Source organism: Molossus molossus, unplaced genomic scaffold, assembly GCF_014108415.1.
Source record: "Molossus molossus isolate mMolMol1 unplaced genomic scaffold, mMolMol1.p scaffold_m16_p_13, whole genome shotgun sequence".
Classification (NCBI taxonomy): domain Eukaryota; kingdom Metazoa; phylum Chordata; class Mammalia; order Chiroptera; family Molossidae; genus Molossus; species Molossus molossus.
The window spans coordinates 60,518,105-60,537,007 of NW_023425348.1; the positions used below are offsets into that span (position 1 = coordinate 60,518,105).

Here is an 18,903-nt window from a genome sequence, read left to right on the forward strand (position 1 = left end):
GTTCTAAATCAACCTGTTACCTGTCTAGACATTCGTATCTAGCCCCTCAGAGACCTCTGCCCGAAAGAGAAGATAGGGGGCATCTGACCTCTAGAGGGCTCCAAAGTCTCAAAGGGCAGAGGAAGCTGATGTGTACTGAACCCAGTCCTGTGCTAACTGCTGGAAGCATCTCACTTAGTCTCAGACAAGATCAGCAATACTTCTCCATTTTCCTAATAAAAAAAGTAAGCTCACAGAAGTTAGGTTTATTCATTTGTTTGACATATATTGAGTTACCTACCTCGGAAGTGCTGAATATTTTGCTCAGCACTGAGGATACAATGCTGAGCAAAACAAACGTGGCCCCTGCCCTCATGGAGCTCACAGTCTAGTGAGGGGGGATTAGTGATAGAATGCTACAAAAAATATAGCTCAAAGGAGAGGCTGTAGTGCTGTGAGAACAGATAAAAGGGAACAGGGATTAGTCAGGGACATCAAGGAAAGTCCTCCCTGAGGAGGTGATGACTAAGCTGAAGTGTGAGAAATAAAATAAAAAACAGGTGCAACTAATCAAAAACGAAAGAGTACAGGGATAAGTGTGTCAAATAGAGGGAACATCAGGTGCAAAGGCACTGTGGTGGGAATACATGATGCACTCAAGGTGCCAAGGAAAGGCCGGAGTGGAGATCAGCTAGGATCAAAAGCTAGTGTGGTAAGAAATGGAGCTGGAAAGGGAAGCAGAGGGCAGACCACAAAGGGCCTCATAGGACCACTGAGGATTATGTTTTTATCATAAATCCATAGGAATATGACACAGTCAGCTTGGAATGATCCTCCACCTGAGGTATAGAGAACAGGCTGGAGGGTAGAGGAACAGTGAGTATGGGAAGATGACACCAGTCAGAGGCCACTGCAGGATCCAGACAAGAGGTGACAACCTGCACGACGATTGTCAACAAAGATGGAGAACGGTGGCACTGCCCAATCACACAGAGCTGAGATGCAAACCCACACCTATCTGACTGCAAAGCCCGTGTTTCTCTCCACCTTGCCATTTATTCCTTCCTCCAGCAATTAGCTACTAATCATCTACTAAGTGCCAGGCCTGTGCCAGGTGCGGAGGACACAGCCATGAATAAAACAAGACACTGCTCTCATAAAATTTACAGTCAAGGCATTAAGCAAATAAGGATGCAAGAAGATGTACACAATTACAAAATGGGATGAGAACCATGAAGGAACAATAGTGCGATCCGAGATTTTAACAAGAAAAATCACCCATAAGGCCACGAAGTGCTTCCAAACTGTGGATAATATGAAAGGGCCACCTGCCAGCGGTACGGCTGCAGGTAAGTGAAAGGCTTCAGGGAGCCTCTGTCAGAGGTGGGGTGGAGCATCATGTCCCTGCCAGCTCAGGAGCCCCGGGGGGGGGGGGGGGGCTGCAATTTCAGCACAGACCTTGTTGAAACTGAAGTCTTTGTATGGCTACCTCCTCAACACACTCACATATCCCTGCCTCGGGCACCTCTCACTTGTGAGAGCACAGTGTTTTACAATTAGTTGAGATCTTTCTCACTGATTCATTCCTTTGAACCTCAGGGCAGCCCTATGTAGAATCCAGGCAGGTTTGAATATCCTGCTTGCGAGGTGAGGAAGCTGAAGCCTAGATGGGTGAAGTGACTTAGCTGAAGCAAACTAGGAAGGCACCCAGATCTGCCATCCAGCTCTCTCTAGAAGCACCTCAGGCCAGGAAATCATGAATCTCAGCTAAGACGGCTGAAGGACACTGAGCCTGTCACCCAGGGGTCCCACAAAGTTCCTGAGAACAATGATCAGGGACATCAAGCAGCTTGGGAAAGGTTTCTAGAATGCAGCTCCCCCAGCCTGAGACACAGGTACCGTTGCCAACATTCCCAGATTAGAACAGGTTCGCTTGGACTCTGTCCAAGTGCCTCTGACTAACAGGGAAAAGTATTTTTCCATAGCAAACACTGCAGGCAAGCACCAGACTCCTGAAGGGGGAGGGCAGAGACTACATCCAGATTCCTGTAGAGACAGACTATAAAGTTACCCTGATACCATGTGAACCAGCTAAGTGCCTACCCCTGGCAATGTCAGTCTTGGGCAGTGTTTCTTGATCTTGGCACAACTAACATCTGGGGCTGGGTATTTCTTTGTTGGGGGTGGGGGTGCCCTTGCACTGTAGAATGTTTAGCAGCAACCCTGGCCTGCACCACCTGGGTGCCAGTAATACCCCTAGTTGTGACAACCACATATGTCTTCAGACATTGCAAATGTCCCCTGGGGTACAAAATCGCATGGTTGAGAACCACTGATTTAGGGTCTATAGAGAAGGGAGAAAGCAGAGTCCATTCCCTTTCTCTCATCCAAACCCATCCACCCCATTCCATCTTCCTAGACAAATATATGGTCACTGTGCATCAACTCTTTTTTTAATCAATATCACACAATTAATGCCTTCCCACAGGAGACTGGGAGCAGATTTGTGCTAATGTGGCCTGCAGGTAGGTCCTGGGAACAATTCACCCGGGGCGCTGGTGAAAACAACAGGAGTCAAATAACCCCTTGTTCCACTAATGAGCTGCTTCTGACCCTTGAGCAAATCCTGTTCCCGTTCACAGGAGCAGCTAAGTGATTAACCTGGAAGCCCTGGGTGTTTCTTCTCAATGACACTGGGCCTGGGCAGGACTTCCACTGCTGCCTGGCAGATCAAATAGCGGCAGACCCCCCTTTACCCAAAACTCAGCACCACCACCAGCACACGCCAACATCCCCGGACTTAGGAGAAAGAGAAAAGCGACAAAGTACATAAACAAGCGATCTGAATTAACAAGTTAATTAAACAGCTAAAACACTATCAAGACATCACACTCTCAAGGGGAGGTGGAGACCTGAAGCTGAGCTCCAGAGCAGCTGGGATGACTCAGTGTCCCTTGTGTGGGTTCCAACCTCACACCCCGAGGGTTGGGGCTGTTGGACCAGCAATGGAAACCAAGATCAGTGACAATGCTTCAAAGCTGGAATAAAAAATGCGGCATCTTTATGTCTTTCCTTCATCAACTACCTGACTAGTTAAAGGGTTTACTGACAGACTCAACCAAACACTACCACTTGGTAGTGTTTTTCACTGCACTGCAATGCTTTGAAGACTGACTAACCGCGAAATGCCTGCCTGTTAACACCCAATTACTCACACGACTGCTAGTTTCCTGGCCACTTCTGCACGTGTCCTAGCTCTACTGTTGCACATCTTGTCTCGTACTGCAAATGCACTGGAATTTCACAAAAGCTGTCTCCCCTAGTGGACGGTGGGCTCCCTGAGGGCAGGGTTCATATCTAGTACAAGGCATGGTACGGAAACAGATCCGCACATTTGTATGACGGATGGATGGATGGATGGTAAAGTCTTCCATCTCTACATTCTTAGACTTAAGCCTGTCTGCACATTCTACTGGGAGGGCATGGCCCATGTCTTCTGTCCTCTATTTCTCTAAGACTTAGAAGGACATTGCTTCATTAGTTCCGATTAAACAATGACTGATTTGGTTGGACTCTTGAATCCAAAGAGACAGACTGGGACTTTCTGTTCATGAATCAGTGAGTGCAAGGAAAGGGGCCAGAGCCCTAGCTGACTGCCCTGCAGTATACGCAGCGGATGTGTTTTCTCTCTTAACGAGACACAGTTTGATGTGGGGACTAAACCCACTCTCTACCAGGCAGCAGACACGGACATGAGCAAGACCAATAGGCGCCTTCCCTCAGAGCTCACTGTCTGGACGAAAAGACAGATATCAGCAGTTATACAAGGAAGCAGCTATTATGCTCAGTGGGTCTTTTTAAGAAAAATTTCTGTACATGTTGCCAATCCTTAAGCAGTCTGAAACTTTTTGAAGAGAGTCATGATCTTTCCTCCAAATAAATAACATACTTTCCTTAGAGCAGCCTCTGAAGTATATTATACATCTTTGTCTTATAGGCCTCTGTTCCAAAATGATTGGAATTTTTTAAGACTAATTAAAAGCATCATAGCTATGAATACTCATAAATCTATGTCTGTGTGTTCCAGTGTGTAGTACGTGTGACTTACCAAGGATAACTGAAGCTGACCTGAAAACCTACAAAAGCCAGAAAATACTAGAATAACAGTCACCAGATATTTGGGAGTCTAGAGAGCAATGCTGAAGCTAATAAGGGGGTCAAGAGCAGGCCAGGGGACTCCTGAGAACCCCTGAAGTTCAGAAGGCCTTGACGTGATAACAGATCTTAAGAATTGCAAATTACCTGCCTGGGAACCTCTGTGTAAGTCAGCAGGAGCTCTAGGACGGCAGGGAAGAGGAAAGGCCACAAAAACACAAACCCCAAAACAAAGTCGGGAATGTGAAGACCAGGAAAGGAGAACTGCCCTAAGGGGAAGATGAGAAATAAATGAAGACTTAAAGCAGTGATAAAAATGCCAAAAGCCAGACCAGCCAGCCGTGTGGCTCAGTGGATTGAGAGTTGTCCCATGGACTGAGAGGTCCCTGTTGATTCCAGGTCAGGGCACATGACCAGGTTTCAGGCTCGGTCCCCCAGGGGGCATGGAGGTGGCCAATCAATGTTTCTCTCTCACATCCATGTTTCTAACTCTCTCTCCCTTCCTCTACCTCTAAAAAAAAAAATCAATAAAAAATAATAATAAAGGGGAAAAATTTTTTTAAATGCCAAAAGCTGGATGGCAAGGCATGAAAAGATAACATCTGAGGGAACACAAGGGATATCTGAATCAATGCACATAGTTTATTAGGATTAATAAAAATTTAAATCAAAATACCATGCCAGCTATGATTCAAAATAATGCTCCTGGCTCGATCATGAAATACAGTGGTGCCTTTAATTAAGACTCCAGTGGAAATGCAAATATAATAATCTCTTTAGCTACATTTAGCTACTTGACAAGGCAGACTCCCCAACAATCTGGACAAATTTCTGGGTGATACTTGCTGCAATGGGTTCCTTCTCAAAACCTCTTGGGGCCAGAACAATAACCTAACCCAGCCTTGCCTTTTGGGTGCAAACCTATGATGCAGGGAGGAAAAGCCACACATCAGGCTGACTGCAGAACCAGATCCCTGGTCCTCCCCTTCCCAGTCCTAAAAGCTTTTCATCAATAAAAACCAACCTACTTAATCCTCAGCATTCATAACTGTTTAGACAGCTGTCCACCCCAGCTGCTCTTACCGACCACAAGCTCTCTGCTGTTCTCTTACCTGTCTGAGCAACCAGGTGTGTCCACCCACTCCAGACAGCAGTGATCTTTTCATTCTGAAAACAGTGCGCTTCGATTTTCTGGGGCACAGGAAGGAAAGCAGCCTGGGAGGCCAGTTGCCCGTGCTTGTTGCTTCCCCAAACATACAGCTCTCCTGCATCTTCAACGAGCAAAAAGGGAACAAAAGAGGTAAAGAAACATTAGTCCAAAATGATGGAAAAGAACACAAGTCTGAAAAAAAAAGGAAGTTTAAAAAGTTGTAATTTTTTGCCCTGGCCAGTTTGGCTCAGCGGTTAGAGCGTCGGCCTGCGGTCCTGAGAGACCCGGGTTCGGTTCCCGCTAAGGGCACGTACTTCGGTTGCAGTTTGTCCCCGGCCCTGGTTGGTCGTGCGGGTGGCAGCCACTTGATGTGTCCCTTCACGTCGATGTTTCTCTCTCTCTCTCCCTTCCTCTCTCTCCCTCCCACTCTATCTGTACAAAAAATGGAAAAATATCCTCGGGTGAGGGAAAAAAATAAAAATAAAAAAAAGTTGTAATTTTTAAAAAATTTTTTTTTCCCTTTATTGATTTTGGCGAGAGAGGAAACGAGAGGGAGAGAGAGGGAGAAACATCAATGTGAGAGTGAAACATTGATCAGCTGCCTCCTGCACTCCACCTACTGAAGACCAAGCCTGCAAACCCAGCATGTGCTCTGATGGGGAACTGAACCAGCACCTTTTGGTGCACAGGTTGACACCCAACCAACCTTCATTGACCGGGGCTGTTTTGTTTTGTTTTGTTTTTGTTTTGTATTCACAGTGGCCATTGTGGCTCAGTGCTTAAAGCAGAGGCCTGCACACTGAAGGGTCACAGGTTTGCTTCTCGGTCAAGGGCACATACCTGGTTGCAGGTTCAATCCCCAGCCCCAGTCAGGGTGAGTTCAGGAAGCAAACAATCGATGTATCTCTCTTACATTGATGTTTCTCTGTCTCTCCTCCTCCTTCCCTTCCACTCTCTCTAAGAAAAAAAAAAAAAAAAAAAAATCCATGGAGAAAATATCCTCAGTGAGGATTAACTAAATAAATAATTTTTAGTTTTTTCAATTACAGTTAACATTCCATGTTTACTAATTCCAGGTGTACAGATTAGTGGTTAGATATTTATACAACTTACTAAGTGATCCCCCTAATAAGTCTAGTACCCATCTGACATCATCTATAGTTATTAGAATTGACTATATTCCCTATGGTGCACTTTACTTCCCAGTGACTGTTTTTATAACTACCAATCTGTGCTTCTTAATCCTTTCACCTTTTTCACCCATCCTCCAACCCCCTCCCATCTGGCAACCATCAGTTTGTTTTCTATATCTATGAGTCTGTTTCTGTTTTATTTTGGTTTTCAGATTACACATATAAATGAAATCATATGGTATTTGTCTTTGTCTGATGTATTTCACTTTTTAAGCTTAAACTTTTAAACTATGATTTCACAATATGCCCCACCCAGCACGATGCAATGCGACCACGTCGCATCTGTGTAGCACGTGCACTCCCATGAGCCTCCCAGTAATCCTGTGATGTAAGCAGGAATACAGCTGACTGGCTCTGTGATTTAATAGAAGAAGAGCACATTCCGAGTCAAGTGACTGGCTTCTATTCTTGGATCTGTTAACCAGCTACTGACCTTGGACAATCACCTTCCCTCTAAGCCTTAGTTTCACCAGCTGAAAATTGGAGGTTAGTCTAGAAGGACAAACAATATAACTGATGACACCGGTAACAAGGGCGACTGTGGCAAACTAGAGGGCACATAACTGTCTAAAAGGCACTCAGGTTCAAAATAAAATTTAACTGGAAGCCAGACAAAATTGGGCCATGGGCTATCATTGGGCCATAAACCTACAGTTTGTGACTCCTTCAGTGATCTCTAAGGGCTTTTCCAACCCTAATGTTCTAAGGGTCTATGAATTTCTTCACATGTGGCCACTGAACACTTGAAATGTGGTAGTCCAAACTGAAATGTGTTGTAAGACAAAAAAGAACATGGGATGCAAAGACTTACTGCAAAAAAAAAAAAAAAAAAGTGTATCTCGTTAATAATTTTCATTTTGGGTATGTGGGGTTAAGTAAAATATATTATTAAAATTATTTCACCTGTTTCTTTTTACTTTTCAAAAGATGGCTCACACTGGATTTCCACAAGACAGCACTCTTCTAGAAGGTAAATGAATCAAGGCTCAGAGATGTTAAGTGACTCTCAATATCACATAGCTAATAAGGAGTCAAGCAGGATAAGAAGCTAGGTCTCCTGCTTCCACTGTATTCTGTGACCTCCCAATAAAAGTGTTACAGTACTGCTTGCCCTAGGGCAGTCTGGCATATTCTCAAAACTGATCAAAAGCCAAACAATATCAGTAAAGGGCATTAGACCAAGATTCAGGGTTCAAGTCCCAGATCTGCTGCTCCATCACTCTGACATCGGGCACATCACTTCACACCCTGGGTCTCTGTTTCATCAAGTGTAAAATGAGAAAGCGTAAATAGGTGGACCTTTTTTGTCACCCAGGTGACCTTGAAGCACTTCAGTATATTTCATTCAACCTCCTGGACTTCACCAGGTTGTGCAAAGTATAAGGGTCCTTTACAAAGCAGAGGAGATCCTCAGCAAGGTCTCAAGCCATTAAATGACCTGGTTAGCTAACAAGATGCCACTGAACATGAGCCTGTGTCTGTAATAAGCTTCTATTTACCTTAGTAAGTCTAAACCATCTTTTTGCAAATACTAACTGCCTTCCACAAATGGATCATTACACTGTTGCAAAATTAAATTCTGCTGCAATGCCAAATAGTTACATAATCTATAACTCCAAAAAAAAAGTCTGAAAAGCACTGAACAAGACCCAATGTGTTAACAGCTTGAATTAAACAAAGAAAGAGGGATATTAATCCTGACAACTTTTAACTGACATTAAAAATATCCAAAAACAGTCCGGCCGATGTGGCTCAGCGGTTAAACGTCAACCCATGCACCAAGAGGTCGCTGGTTTGATTCCTGGTCAGGACACATTCCCAGGCTGTGGGCCCAATCCCCAGTGTGGGGCATGCAGGAGGCAGCCAATCGATGTTCTCTCTCATCCATGTTTCTATCTCTCTCTCCCTCTAACTTCCTCTTTCTCTAAAATCAATGAAAGAAAAAAAATTTTTTTTCTGTTTTAAAAATCCAAAAACAGCCATGGCCAGTTTAGCTCAGTTGGTTGGACATCATCCCATGCACCGAAAGGTTGGGAGCTAGATCCCTGGTAGAGAGCGTGCAGCAAGCAGCTGGTCTATATTTCTCTCACATCAGTGTTTCTCTCTCTCTCCCTCTCCCTTCTTCTCTCTCTAAAAGTCAATTAAAAATCTTTAAAAAAAATATCCAGCCCTGGCCAGTTTGGCTCAGCGGCTAGAGTGTCGGCCCACGGACCAAAGGGTCACGGGTTCGATTCCAGTCAAAGGCACGTACCTCAGTTGCAGTTTGTCCCCGACCCTGGTCAGGTCGTGCGGGAGGCAACCAGTCAATGTGTTGCTCTCACATCAATGTTTCTATCTCTCTTCCTCTCTCTCCCTCCCTCCCACTCTGTCTGAAATAAATGGAAAAATATCCTCCAGTAAGGATTAAAATATATATATATATCCAAATACAATTCACTTTGTGAATATCCTAAAAAATCACTAGATTATACAATTTAAAAGGGTGAATTTTATATGTGAATTACATCTCAAGAAAATAAAAATTCAACATCTGTTTTCGTTTTTATTTATTTATTCATTTTTTATCCTCACCCGAAGACATTTTTCCATTTTTTGTTCAGATAGAGTGGGGGGGGGGGGGGAAACATCGACATGAAAGGGACACATTGAGTAGTTGCCACCCGCACAACCAAACCAGGGCCGGGGACAAACTACAACCGAGGTATATGCCCTTAGTGGGAGCCGAACCCGGGTCTCTCTGGACTGCAGGCCAACACTCTAACCGCTGAGCCAAACCAGCCAGGGCGCAACATCTGTTTTAAAAACCACCAAAATAAAAGTGCTCCACATATGAAATAAGTAACTTTACTAATTACATGATTTTTGAAGAAATTGCTACTAGCAAGCAATTAGAGAATCTCTAGGTTTATATAATGCCAGCCATTACAAGTTAATTAGAACAGAGTAAAAACATCTCTTAGCCTACTCTTATTCTCAGAAAAGAATGCCTTCCCCAATCTCACTGACTGTGGGGCATGAACTAGTCACTTCTCGCCCTGTCCTTCCTCTGTAAGTGGCATTCATTTCAACTCAACTCTTTCAACAGGTATGTATAAATCTACCTAATATGAGACATAGGCTAAAAATAGGTATTTCTTTTGTTGGCTGTTTTAATTCATTAAATAACAAATTATACATAGTTCAGAGTTTGTAAAGTATTTAAACTCTTATGTTATGATTCTGGAAACAATGACAGCTTCTCAGTGGGGCCACACTGCAAATCTGATGTTGAAGAAATTAATATGAAATAATTTACATATACTATGTACACACTTTAATCTCCACATAAAACACTATGCATGAAAATCATTTCCCTTTGCTTAAAAATGTAATGTGCTTAACTCTGTGAGTGAGGTCTTAACCAAAATAAATTTCTCAAAGCTATAGTCTCCAGTCTACCAGCAGGGGGCAGGGCAAGCTGAGCTTTGAAAGACAGAACCTTTGGAAGAGATCAGCTTCACTTTCAAGAAAATGCTACACTGTCACTAGAAAGTCTATACTGTATTGGCTGAGTGTGTCAAATGTATGGATGGATGTATAGCTAGACAAATATAGTGTGAGAGAGAAAAAAGGTTAAAGATATGGAATAAAGAAATTAATAAAAATAAATAGATTAGAAAAGCATAATTAGATTTAGATAGGTATATGGATACATAGACTAGATAGAAAGATACAACAATAAAATATCAATACAAAAGAGATATATAATTAAATAAATAAGAATAGATAAATATACAAAGAGCAAATGGAGATAAATGGGTTAGAAAGGTTAGTTTGAGATTAAACAGAGGATAGCTAGAGAGCTTAGTTATATTAGACACTTAAATAGATTAAATGGATAAGACAATAATATTTTACATATAAATTTACTGTTGGTTATATGATTTGACAATCACAATTACCTTGAGAGGAAGATATTCTTATCCTTATTGTACAGTTAAAAAGGAAGAGAAAAGGAAGTAAGCCCATATGAGTGTTTTACATGTATGGTCATATTTATTCTCAGAAATACCCACAAAGTATTTTTTAGACAAGGAGGGTAAAATGACTTGCCTAAGATTACACGAGTGGTGACGTCAGAATTCTGACTCCAAAGTCTATGTTCTTCCCTCTGTGTCCCAATATCACCACTTGAGGAAGAAACATACAGAACTGTGAATGGCATGGTAAACAGAAAGAGCTGGTACCTACCTGTCAATGAAGCTGAGTGATCTGAGCCAGCAATAACACAGATTGCTTTAGAATTCTCTAGGCCTACAAAAAAAAAAATCTTTTGAAATTACCTTTATAACAGAACAAACTGGGTGGAGAAGGGACTTGGGCAGCACCAGCAGGGCCTGGAGAACCTCTCAGCCAGGGCAGGCAGGTCTGAGTTGGCTAACACCGTAGGGAAACAGTTACAGACCAGAGGGTTGAACAAATAAGTAAACACATTGAGGATAAAGGAGCCAGATTTCTCACTATCAGAGAGGAAAGGAAAGATACAGATATGAAAAGGTGGAGGGCGAGCGTCGACCATGTGATACTGGACTGCAGTTGGAGAAATCAGTGTAAACTCATGGTTTCTAGTAGAGACTGACAAAGAGATATAGGTGTATGTATGTATATTTCCTAGCTCTGTCCACTGAGGGGGCCTAGAAAAATAGCATCTCATATATTCAGCTGCTATCATATGCGAACACTGAAAAACACACCCAGGCGCTCGCTTCGGCAGCACATACACTAAAACAGGAAGGAAACAGAGAAGACTAGCATGGCCCCTGCACAAGGACAACACGCAAATTCGTGAAGCGTTCCATATTTTTTTAATGAATTAATTAATTTAATTTAATTTAATTTAATACACATGCAGGCTTCCTAACAACACACAGGCAGAACTAGAATTTGGCCTGCCTCCCACCTCCAAACCCAACACTTTCCTCCCTTAATTACACTGCCTTTGCTGACAAGGTGTAATCCCAATCAACTCTGCCAGAAGTTGTGGTCACCTGGGCTAGAGAAATTCATTCATTCTGTAACTACTTTATGACACTTCTGCTTAATTAAAAGGCCCCTCTCAACCTCAGAGTATCCTGTGGAATGAGAAAGGGTCAAAGCAGATGTTTCTGCCACATTCAACAGAGAGGAAGCGCTGGGCCCTTGGTGGCCAGATGCAGAGGGACATCCAGGATTCCAGCTCCAGAACGGACGGGAGTAAGGTAAGATGGGAGAATAAAAAATGAAAGACTTTGAGGGCAGGAAGTTGATGACCTGTTCCAGTGTCTCATCAGAAAACTCCCCCAACTCAACTCTGAATCTAAGCTGTGCCTTGAGCAGATCTCAAACAGGTTGTTAAAATCAAATCAAATAAAAATACTCCTAATTTCTCTAGTTACAGTTCTGTGCTAAAATAGAAAGCAGACACAGTTCCTGCTCTTAAAAATCTCAGAATCTTTGGCGTGTGGGAAAATGTATGAACAATGCACAATAATACAATATCCTGTGCTATCCACACATGAGAAAATGCAACAGAGGCGAGGAGAGGGAAGTTGTTACAGAGAATGTTGTACCTGAGCAAGGCCTTAAAAAATGATCAGGATTTTCCTGGGCGGGTTGGGGCAGGGGGAAACAAGAAGGAAAAGGCAGAGATAAGAGTTTGCTCAAGGCACAGAAGAATGAGAAAGCAGGATGCACCCAGGGAACAGTAAATACCTTGACAAGGAAAGGAAAAATGTTTGGGAAGTTTGAGTTCAGGTTCTGAATGTTTTCAACGTCCTGTGGAGTGAACTGCCTATCCAGCATCCAGGGCCCCCTTCTCTAAGAGTACCCTCCCCAACTCAACGCATGGGCTTCAGGGCAGTTAACCTTACTCCCAGAGGCAGGGGAGAGCCTGTAGGACTTAGGAAAATCAGAATGATCCCAATATTTTGTACATCGCTCCCACTGTGATGTACCTTCTCTTTTCTTTCCCCTCCTCCTACCACCCTCAAAAATCCCTCCTTTGTTCTGAGCTAGAGAGTAGTTAAAGGTTTCCTGTGAAGGTGTCATTCCAGCCAACCATCAGTATACTGGGTCACAAAGTAAGAGAGCGTGAGAGGAAGAAAGGAAGAAAACATGGAGACATGGTGCTCTGTAGAGAGAGAAAGGCCCACCAAGTGAGTGTAGAGCAGAGGGAGCAAGGGGGAGAAGGAGAAAGAATGAAAATTAGCCCCAGCCTGAAAGAGACAAAAAGAGAATGTTCTACAGACAGCTGACTAACAAAAAATTGACCAACGGACCTGTGGGCAAAACACTAACTACTCCTCGTGTGCCCATGTAGAGAGATTTCCCTAAGGGAACACTCCTGGCCTCCCTCTCTATATCCTCGCGTACTCCTGCGCTCCCTTGGGAGAAAGCATGGGGATGTGCCTGCCTGCAGAGAGGATGCCTCCCCACTGTGTTCTCAGCTGTGCCGTCCACTTAATGGGCCCCACTCTATGCAGCTGCTCTGGTGCCTGGTAGATAAGTTCAATCCAGGATTCAGAATTTAGAGGTTTACTATTGCTACATGTTATTCCTAAATACACCTAAGTCGTGTCTTCCAACCTGACTTTTAACAGTTCTAGAGCTACCATTTTGATCTCCACATATCTACCTTGCATCTGCTTCTCAGTGGGTTCCAAACTATGGCAGCAAAGAGAGATGCTTCTACTGGGCCCACAAAAATCCCAACAAGACTAAGAGACCAACCACCAAAGAGAGTTAAGACACAGGAACCAAGAAATAGCAAAAGCAAAACTCCATTCCTCCATTTTCTACATGCCTGTGTCTCTACTTCTTGACAAAGAATCAATACAGGACTTGAAAAAAATAAGGGCCTTACCTGTCACTCTGCTCGGTTCCTTTGCTGTCAAAAACAGTGGGAGAGTCTGTCCAGGACACCACCGCCGTCCAGATGATGCCAGACCAGTTCCCCACTGGAACACAATGCCACTTGCTTCCCAATTGAACAGAAGAAGAAGGGGAAAAAAGCTTATTTGGATAAGATCAGAGTGCTCTTTGAACCTCACTGCTATGGGAGATTCATTCTCAGTTAACACCAGCACAATGTATTATAGAGAAGCTTAGTGTTTCAAGGCCTGTGACTGGTCATAGGGATTACCACCAAGCCAATCACAAGTCTAATTTTCAGAGCAATCGAAAACCATCAAATAAAATTCCAACATAGTAAAACTCCCTTCAAAACATTCCAGGATACTCCTCCAGGGTCACATTACTGATGACACCTTGTTCATGGCTGTCCAGAAAAGACCACTCAGACTCCAGACCAAGTGGGAAAGAACCTTGAAGATTATCAAGTCCATTCCTTACATTTACTAGAGAAAACTGAGACCCTGAAAAAGGGATGTGATTTGACCAAGGTCATATAAGGAGCTAGTAGTAACGAAAATGCTGGAACTCAGCTCTCCTAACACCTAATGTGGTGTCCTTTCTACTACACCACGATGAATTCAAAGATTCCTCTACCGAATAAATTTATGACTGCAAGATAGCTTCTTAATAGACACCATTTCAGTGGAATGGCCTTTTACTTCTGTGTGCACTGAGTCTAATTCATGTACCCATGTTCTGCACCTCATACAAATAAGTAAATGAAATTTTATGTATTTGGCCTATAGTCAGATGTGTGTAACTAGGATCCATCACCCAACAGCAACATTAAGGTTCTGTTCCTCTGGAAATGTGCTGTAACCAATGGTGCTTTAGGCTGTAAACAGACAAGCCTGCTTTGTGAAATATAAGTGGACGACTGAGCACAGTGCAAGCAAAACACAGTGCCAAAATAAAACAAAAGTTAACATGGCTTTAACAAATAAACTGCAAGGGAAAAAGTAAGAGGAAAAGGATTTTTTTTTTAATCCTCACCCGAGGATATTTTTCCATTTATCTTCAGACAGAGTAGGAGGGAAGGAGAGGGAGAAAGAAAGAAGGAATGAGATAGAGAAACATCAATTGGCTGCCCCCCCACCAACCCCAACCAGGGTCTAGAAGAATGGCAACTAAGGCACATGCTCCTGACCAGAATCAAACCCGAGACTTTTTGATCCGTGGGCCAACGTTCTAACCACTGAGCAACACCAGCCAGGGCAAGAGGAAAAGGAATTTATGGACTAAAATAGACTTGAGATATCTGAGAAAGGATTAATATTCATAATATATAGAGAACTCATAAAACTCAACACAAAATCAAGCAATCTGATTTTAAAATGAGCAAAGGCCTTGCCCGGTCAGTGTGGCTCAGTGGTTAAGCATCAACCTATGCACTAAGAAGTCACCAGTTCGATTCCTGGTCAGGACACATGCCCAGGTTATGGGCCCAATCCCCATTGGGGGGCGTGCAGGAGGTGGCCAGTTGATGTTCTCTCTCATCAATGTTTCTATCTCTCTCTCCCTCTCCCTTCCTCGCTCTCTAAAATCAATAGAAAAAGTATTTTAAAAAAAAATGAGCCTTGGCCAGTTGCCAAGTGGTTAGAGCATTAGCCCGAGGACCAATGAATTGAGGGTTCAATTCCGGTCAAGGTCATGTGCCTCGGTTGCAGTTCATCCCCGGCCCTGGTTGGGTCATGCAAGAGGCAGCCAGTCGATGTGGCTCTATCACATTGATGTTTCTCTCTGTCTCTCTCTCTGTCTCCCTCCTTCCTACTCTATCTGATAAATAGGAAAGTATCCATGGGTGAGGAATAAAATAAAAAGGAAAATGAGCAAAGGACTTGAATAGACATGTTCCTAAGAAAATATACAAATGACCAATAAGCCCATGAAAAGATTCTCAATATCACTAATCATTAGGAAAATGCAGACCAAAACCACAATGAGATAGCACTTCACACCCATTAGTGTATACTATTTAAAAACAAAAACAGAAAATAACAAGTGTTGACAAGGATGTAAAGAAATTTGGAACCCCTTACTCCTGATACGCCAAGGGGTTCAATGCCTGGTCAAGGCACATACAAGAATCAACCAATTAATGCATAAATAAGTGGAACAACAAATTAATGTTTCCCTCTCTGTTTCTGTTTCTGTTTCTCTCTCTCTCTCTCTCCCCCCACCCCTTCACGCTCTCTCTCTCAAATCAACAAATTTTTTTTTTTTAAGTTGGAGAACCACTTGTACACTGTTGGTGGGAAAGTATATGATTGTCTAACTGTATACTTGAAATTGCATTGAATAAACTGTAATGGAAAATTTTTTAAATTTTTAAATGGTGCAGCCTCTATGGAAAACAGTATGGCAGTTCCTCAAAAAATTAAAAATAGAATTACTATATGAGGGCTCATCCTAAAAAATTGAAAGCCGGATCCTGAAGTGATATCTCTACACTCATGTTCAAAGCAGCAGTATTCACAATAGCTGGAATGTGAAAACAATCCAAGTGTTGATCGACAAATAAATGTTGCAAAATGTGGTATACATATACAATGAAATTATTCAGCCTTAAAAAGGAAGGAAATTCTGCCTTGGCCAGTTTGGCTCAGTGATTAGAGCATCAGCCCTCAGACAGAAGAGTCAAGGGTTCAATTCCTAGTCAAGGGCGCATACCTGGGTTGCAGGTTTATCCCTGGCCCCGGTCAGGGTCATGTGGGAGGCACCCAAGTGATGTGTCTCTCACACATCGATGTTTCTGTCTGTCCCTCCCTCCCTTTGTCCCTTCCACTCCAATGGGAAAATATCCTCAGATGAGGATTTTTTTATTTTTTTTATTTTTTTTATTTATTTTTTTTTATCCTCACCCGAGGACATTTTCCATTTTTGTACAGATAGAGTGGGAGGGAGAGAGGAAGAGAGAGAGAGGGAAACATCGATGTGAAAGGGACACATCGAGTGGCTGCCACCCGCACGACCAACCAGGGCCAGGGACAAACTGCAACCGAGGTACGTGCCCTTAGCGGGAACCGAACCCGGGTCTCTCCGGACCGCAGGCGGACGCTCTAACCGCTGAGCCAAACCGGCCAGGGCAGATGAGGATTTTTTTAAAAAGGAGGGAAATTCTGAAACATGCTATAAAATGGATAGACCTTGAGGATACCATGCTAAGTGAAATAAGCCACAGAAAGACAAATACTGTATGATTCCATTTATATGAGGTACCTGTATGAGTGGTCAAAATCAGAGACAGAAAGTAGAACGATGGTTGCCAGGGTCTTGGGAGAGGGAAATGGAGAGCTACAGTTTAGTGGACATAGTTTCAGTTTTGCAAGATGAAAAAGGTCTGGAGATAAACAGTGTAAGAATTGCACAAGAATGTGAATGTACTTAAAACCACTCAACTGTACACTTAAAAAATGGTTAAGATAATAAATTTTGCTGTGTATTTTATCACAATAAAAAAAAAAAATTAAGGCACAAATATTTTTAAAAGGAGAGACTTGGGAAACATATCAACAAACTGCAATGCAGAGACCTACTTCAGCTCTTGATCCAAACAAACTGTAAAAAATATTTTTGAGACAATCAGGGAAATGTAAACACCGACTGGATGGAATTTGATAAAATTACAGAATTACTGTTAATTTTTGCAGGTATGATGATGGTATTTTGGCAATGTTTTCAGAAAGAGTCCTTATCTTTTAGAAAGGCATGCAGAAATATTTACAAAATGAATGGGGGTGGGTAGGACTTACAATTAACTTAATCAAACACTTAATGGAAACTGCTGCTTTGTAACCGGACAGAAATATACACATAAGGCTAGCAATTACAGAAAGTTGTAGGAAAGGGGGAAGTAAACCCATGATAGGCAATTCTCCAACCCTGCTAATTTCTAAGAGAAGCTGCTGCTTATAAAAGTGTAATTATACTACCATACAACTCAGCAATCTCACTCCTGGGCATTTATCCCAGAAAAATGAAAATTTATGTTCACATAAAAACTTATCCACAAATGTTTATAGCTTTATTCTTAATAGCCAAAAACTAGAAACAACCAGATATTCTTCAATGGGTGACTGGTTAAGCAAACTGTGGTTGTTAGGGACTGAATTATGTCCCTGGAAATTTATTTTGAAGCCCTAACCTGCACTGTGGCTGTAATTGGAGACAGGGCCTATAAGGAGGCAGTGAAAGTTAAATGGGTCATAAGAATGAGACCTTAATCTGACAGAACAGGTGCCCTTATAAGAGGGGAGAACCAGAGGTGTTCTTCTGTCCGTGTGTGTAAAGGAAAGGCCACGTGAGCACACAGCAAGAAGGCAGCCATCTACAAGTCAGGAACAGAGGCCTCACCAGAAACCAATTCTCACAGCACCTTGATCTTGGACTTCTATCCTCCGTAACTGTAAGAAAATAAACTACTGTTGCCTGAGCCACCCAGGCTGTGGTATTTGGTTATGGCAGCCTGAGCTAATACAGTGGTACCTCTATACCATGGAATACTTTTCAGCAGTAAAAAAGGACCACATTATGGATACTCAAAATTTGGAAGAATCTCCAGGGAATCATGTTGAGCAAAAAAAATCCAACCCCAAAAGGCTGTATACTCTATGATACCACTTGTATAACATCCTTGAAGAGACAATATTGTAGACATGGAGAACAGAAGAGTGGTTGTCAGGAACTAGGAAGGGGATGGGGGGCAGGCAGAGAGTGAGTGTGGCGGTCCTTGTGGTGATAGAACTGTTCTTATCTTGATGGTCCCAAGACATCCTGGTTGTGCTGCTGCACTACAGTTAAAAAGATGTCACTATTGGGAGACACTGGGAAAGGGTGCACGAGATCTATCTCATTTCTTACAACTTCACGTGAATCTACAATTATCTCAAAATAAAAAGTTAGCCCTGGCTGGTCTGGATCAGCGGTTAGAGTGTCAGCCCGTGGACCAAAGATCTTCGGGTTCAATTCCCAGTCACGAGCATGTACCTCCATTGCGAGTTCGATCCCTGGCCCCAGTTGGAGTTGTGTAGGAGGCAGCCAACCAATGTGTCTCTCTCACACCGATGTTTCTCTCTCTCTCTCTCTCTCTCTCTCTCTCTCTCTCACTCTCTCTCTCTCTCTCCCTCCCACTCTATCTAAAAAAAAAAGAAAGAAAAAATATCCTTGAGTGAAGATTTTAAAAAGTTAAATTTTTTAAGTACAATCAGCACAATGCAGCACAATGCAGCCTCTTCCTTGTCTTCTCTCCTCTCCCCACTCCACCAACGGTCTCGCCAAACGTTTGAGGTTCAGCTGCCACAGCTGGTTAGGACTGTCCTTCAGCCCAGGAGTGGGACAGAAAAATGAGCAAGGGAGAGAGAAAAGGGTCACCACTCTTCCACCTGCCACCATCCCTCTCCACATATCACCCTCAACCTCACACAGTCGGCCCTATATCCATCGCCCTCTCACGGTCTAGGACACAAGCTCACTTGAAGCTTTTAAATCAATAAACAT

General features: G+C 42.9%; 1 protein-coding gene and 1 non-coding gene across 7 annotated transcripts in view; one reads left to right on the forward strand and one right to left on the reverse strand.

Annotated features, from left to right (window-relative positions):
- Positions 1–18,903, reverse strand: part of SERGEF (secretion regulating guanine nucleotide exchange factor) — a 197,498-nt gene that overhangs the window by 164,735 nt on the left and 13,860 nt on the right. For 4 of the 6 annotated variants that reach the window (XR_004959301.1, XM_036259419.1, XM_036259421.1 and 1 more), the window contains exons 6-8: positions 13,358–13,471; positions 10,708–10,770; positions 5,247–5,405 (exon numbers count right to left, since the gene is read on the reverse strand). Coding sequence is in view for 5 of the 6 variants with exons in the window: in XM_036259419.1 (XP_036115312.1) it covers positions 5,247–5,405; positions 10,708–10,770; positions 13,358–13,471 (336 nt within the window). In the remaining variant the exon portion in view is untranslated. Of the gene's footprint in view, positions 1–4,281; positions 4,404–5,246; positions 5,406–10,707; positions 10,771–13,357; positions 13,472–18,903 lie in introns of all 6 variants that reach the window. The other 2 variants (XM_036259423.1, XM_036259420.1) reach the window with 2 other exon arrangements.
- LOC118629110 lies at positions 11,215–11,321 on the forward strand. The gene has a single exon (XR_004959359.1). It is a non-coding gene; the product is annotated as a U6 spliceosomal RNA (small nuclear RNA).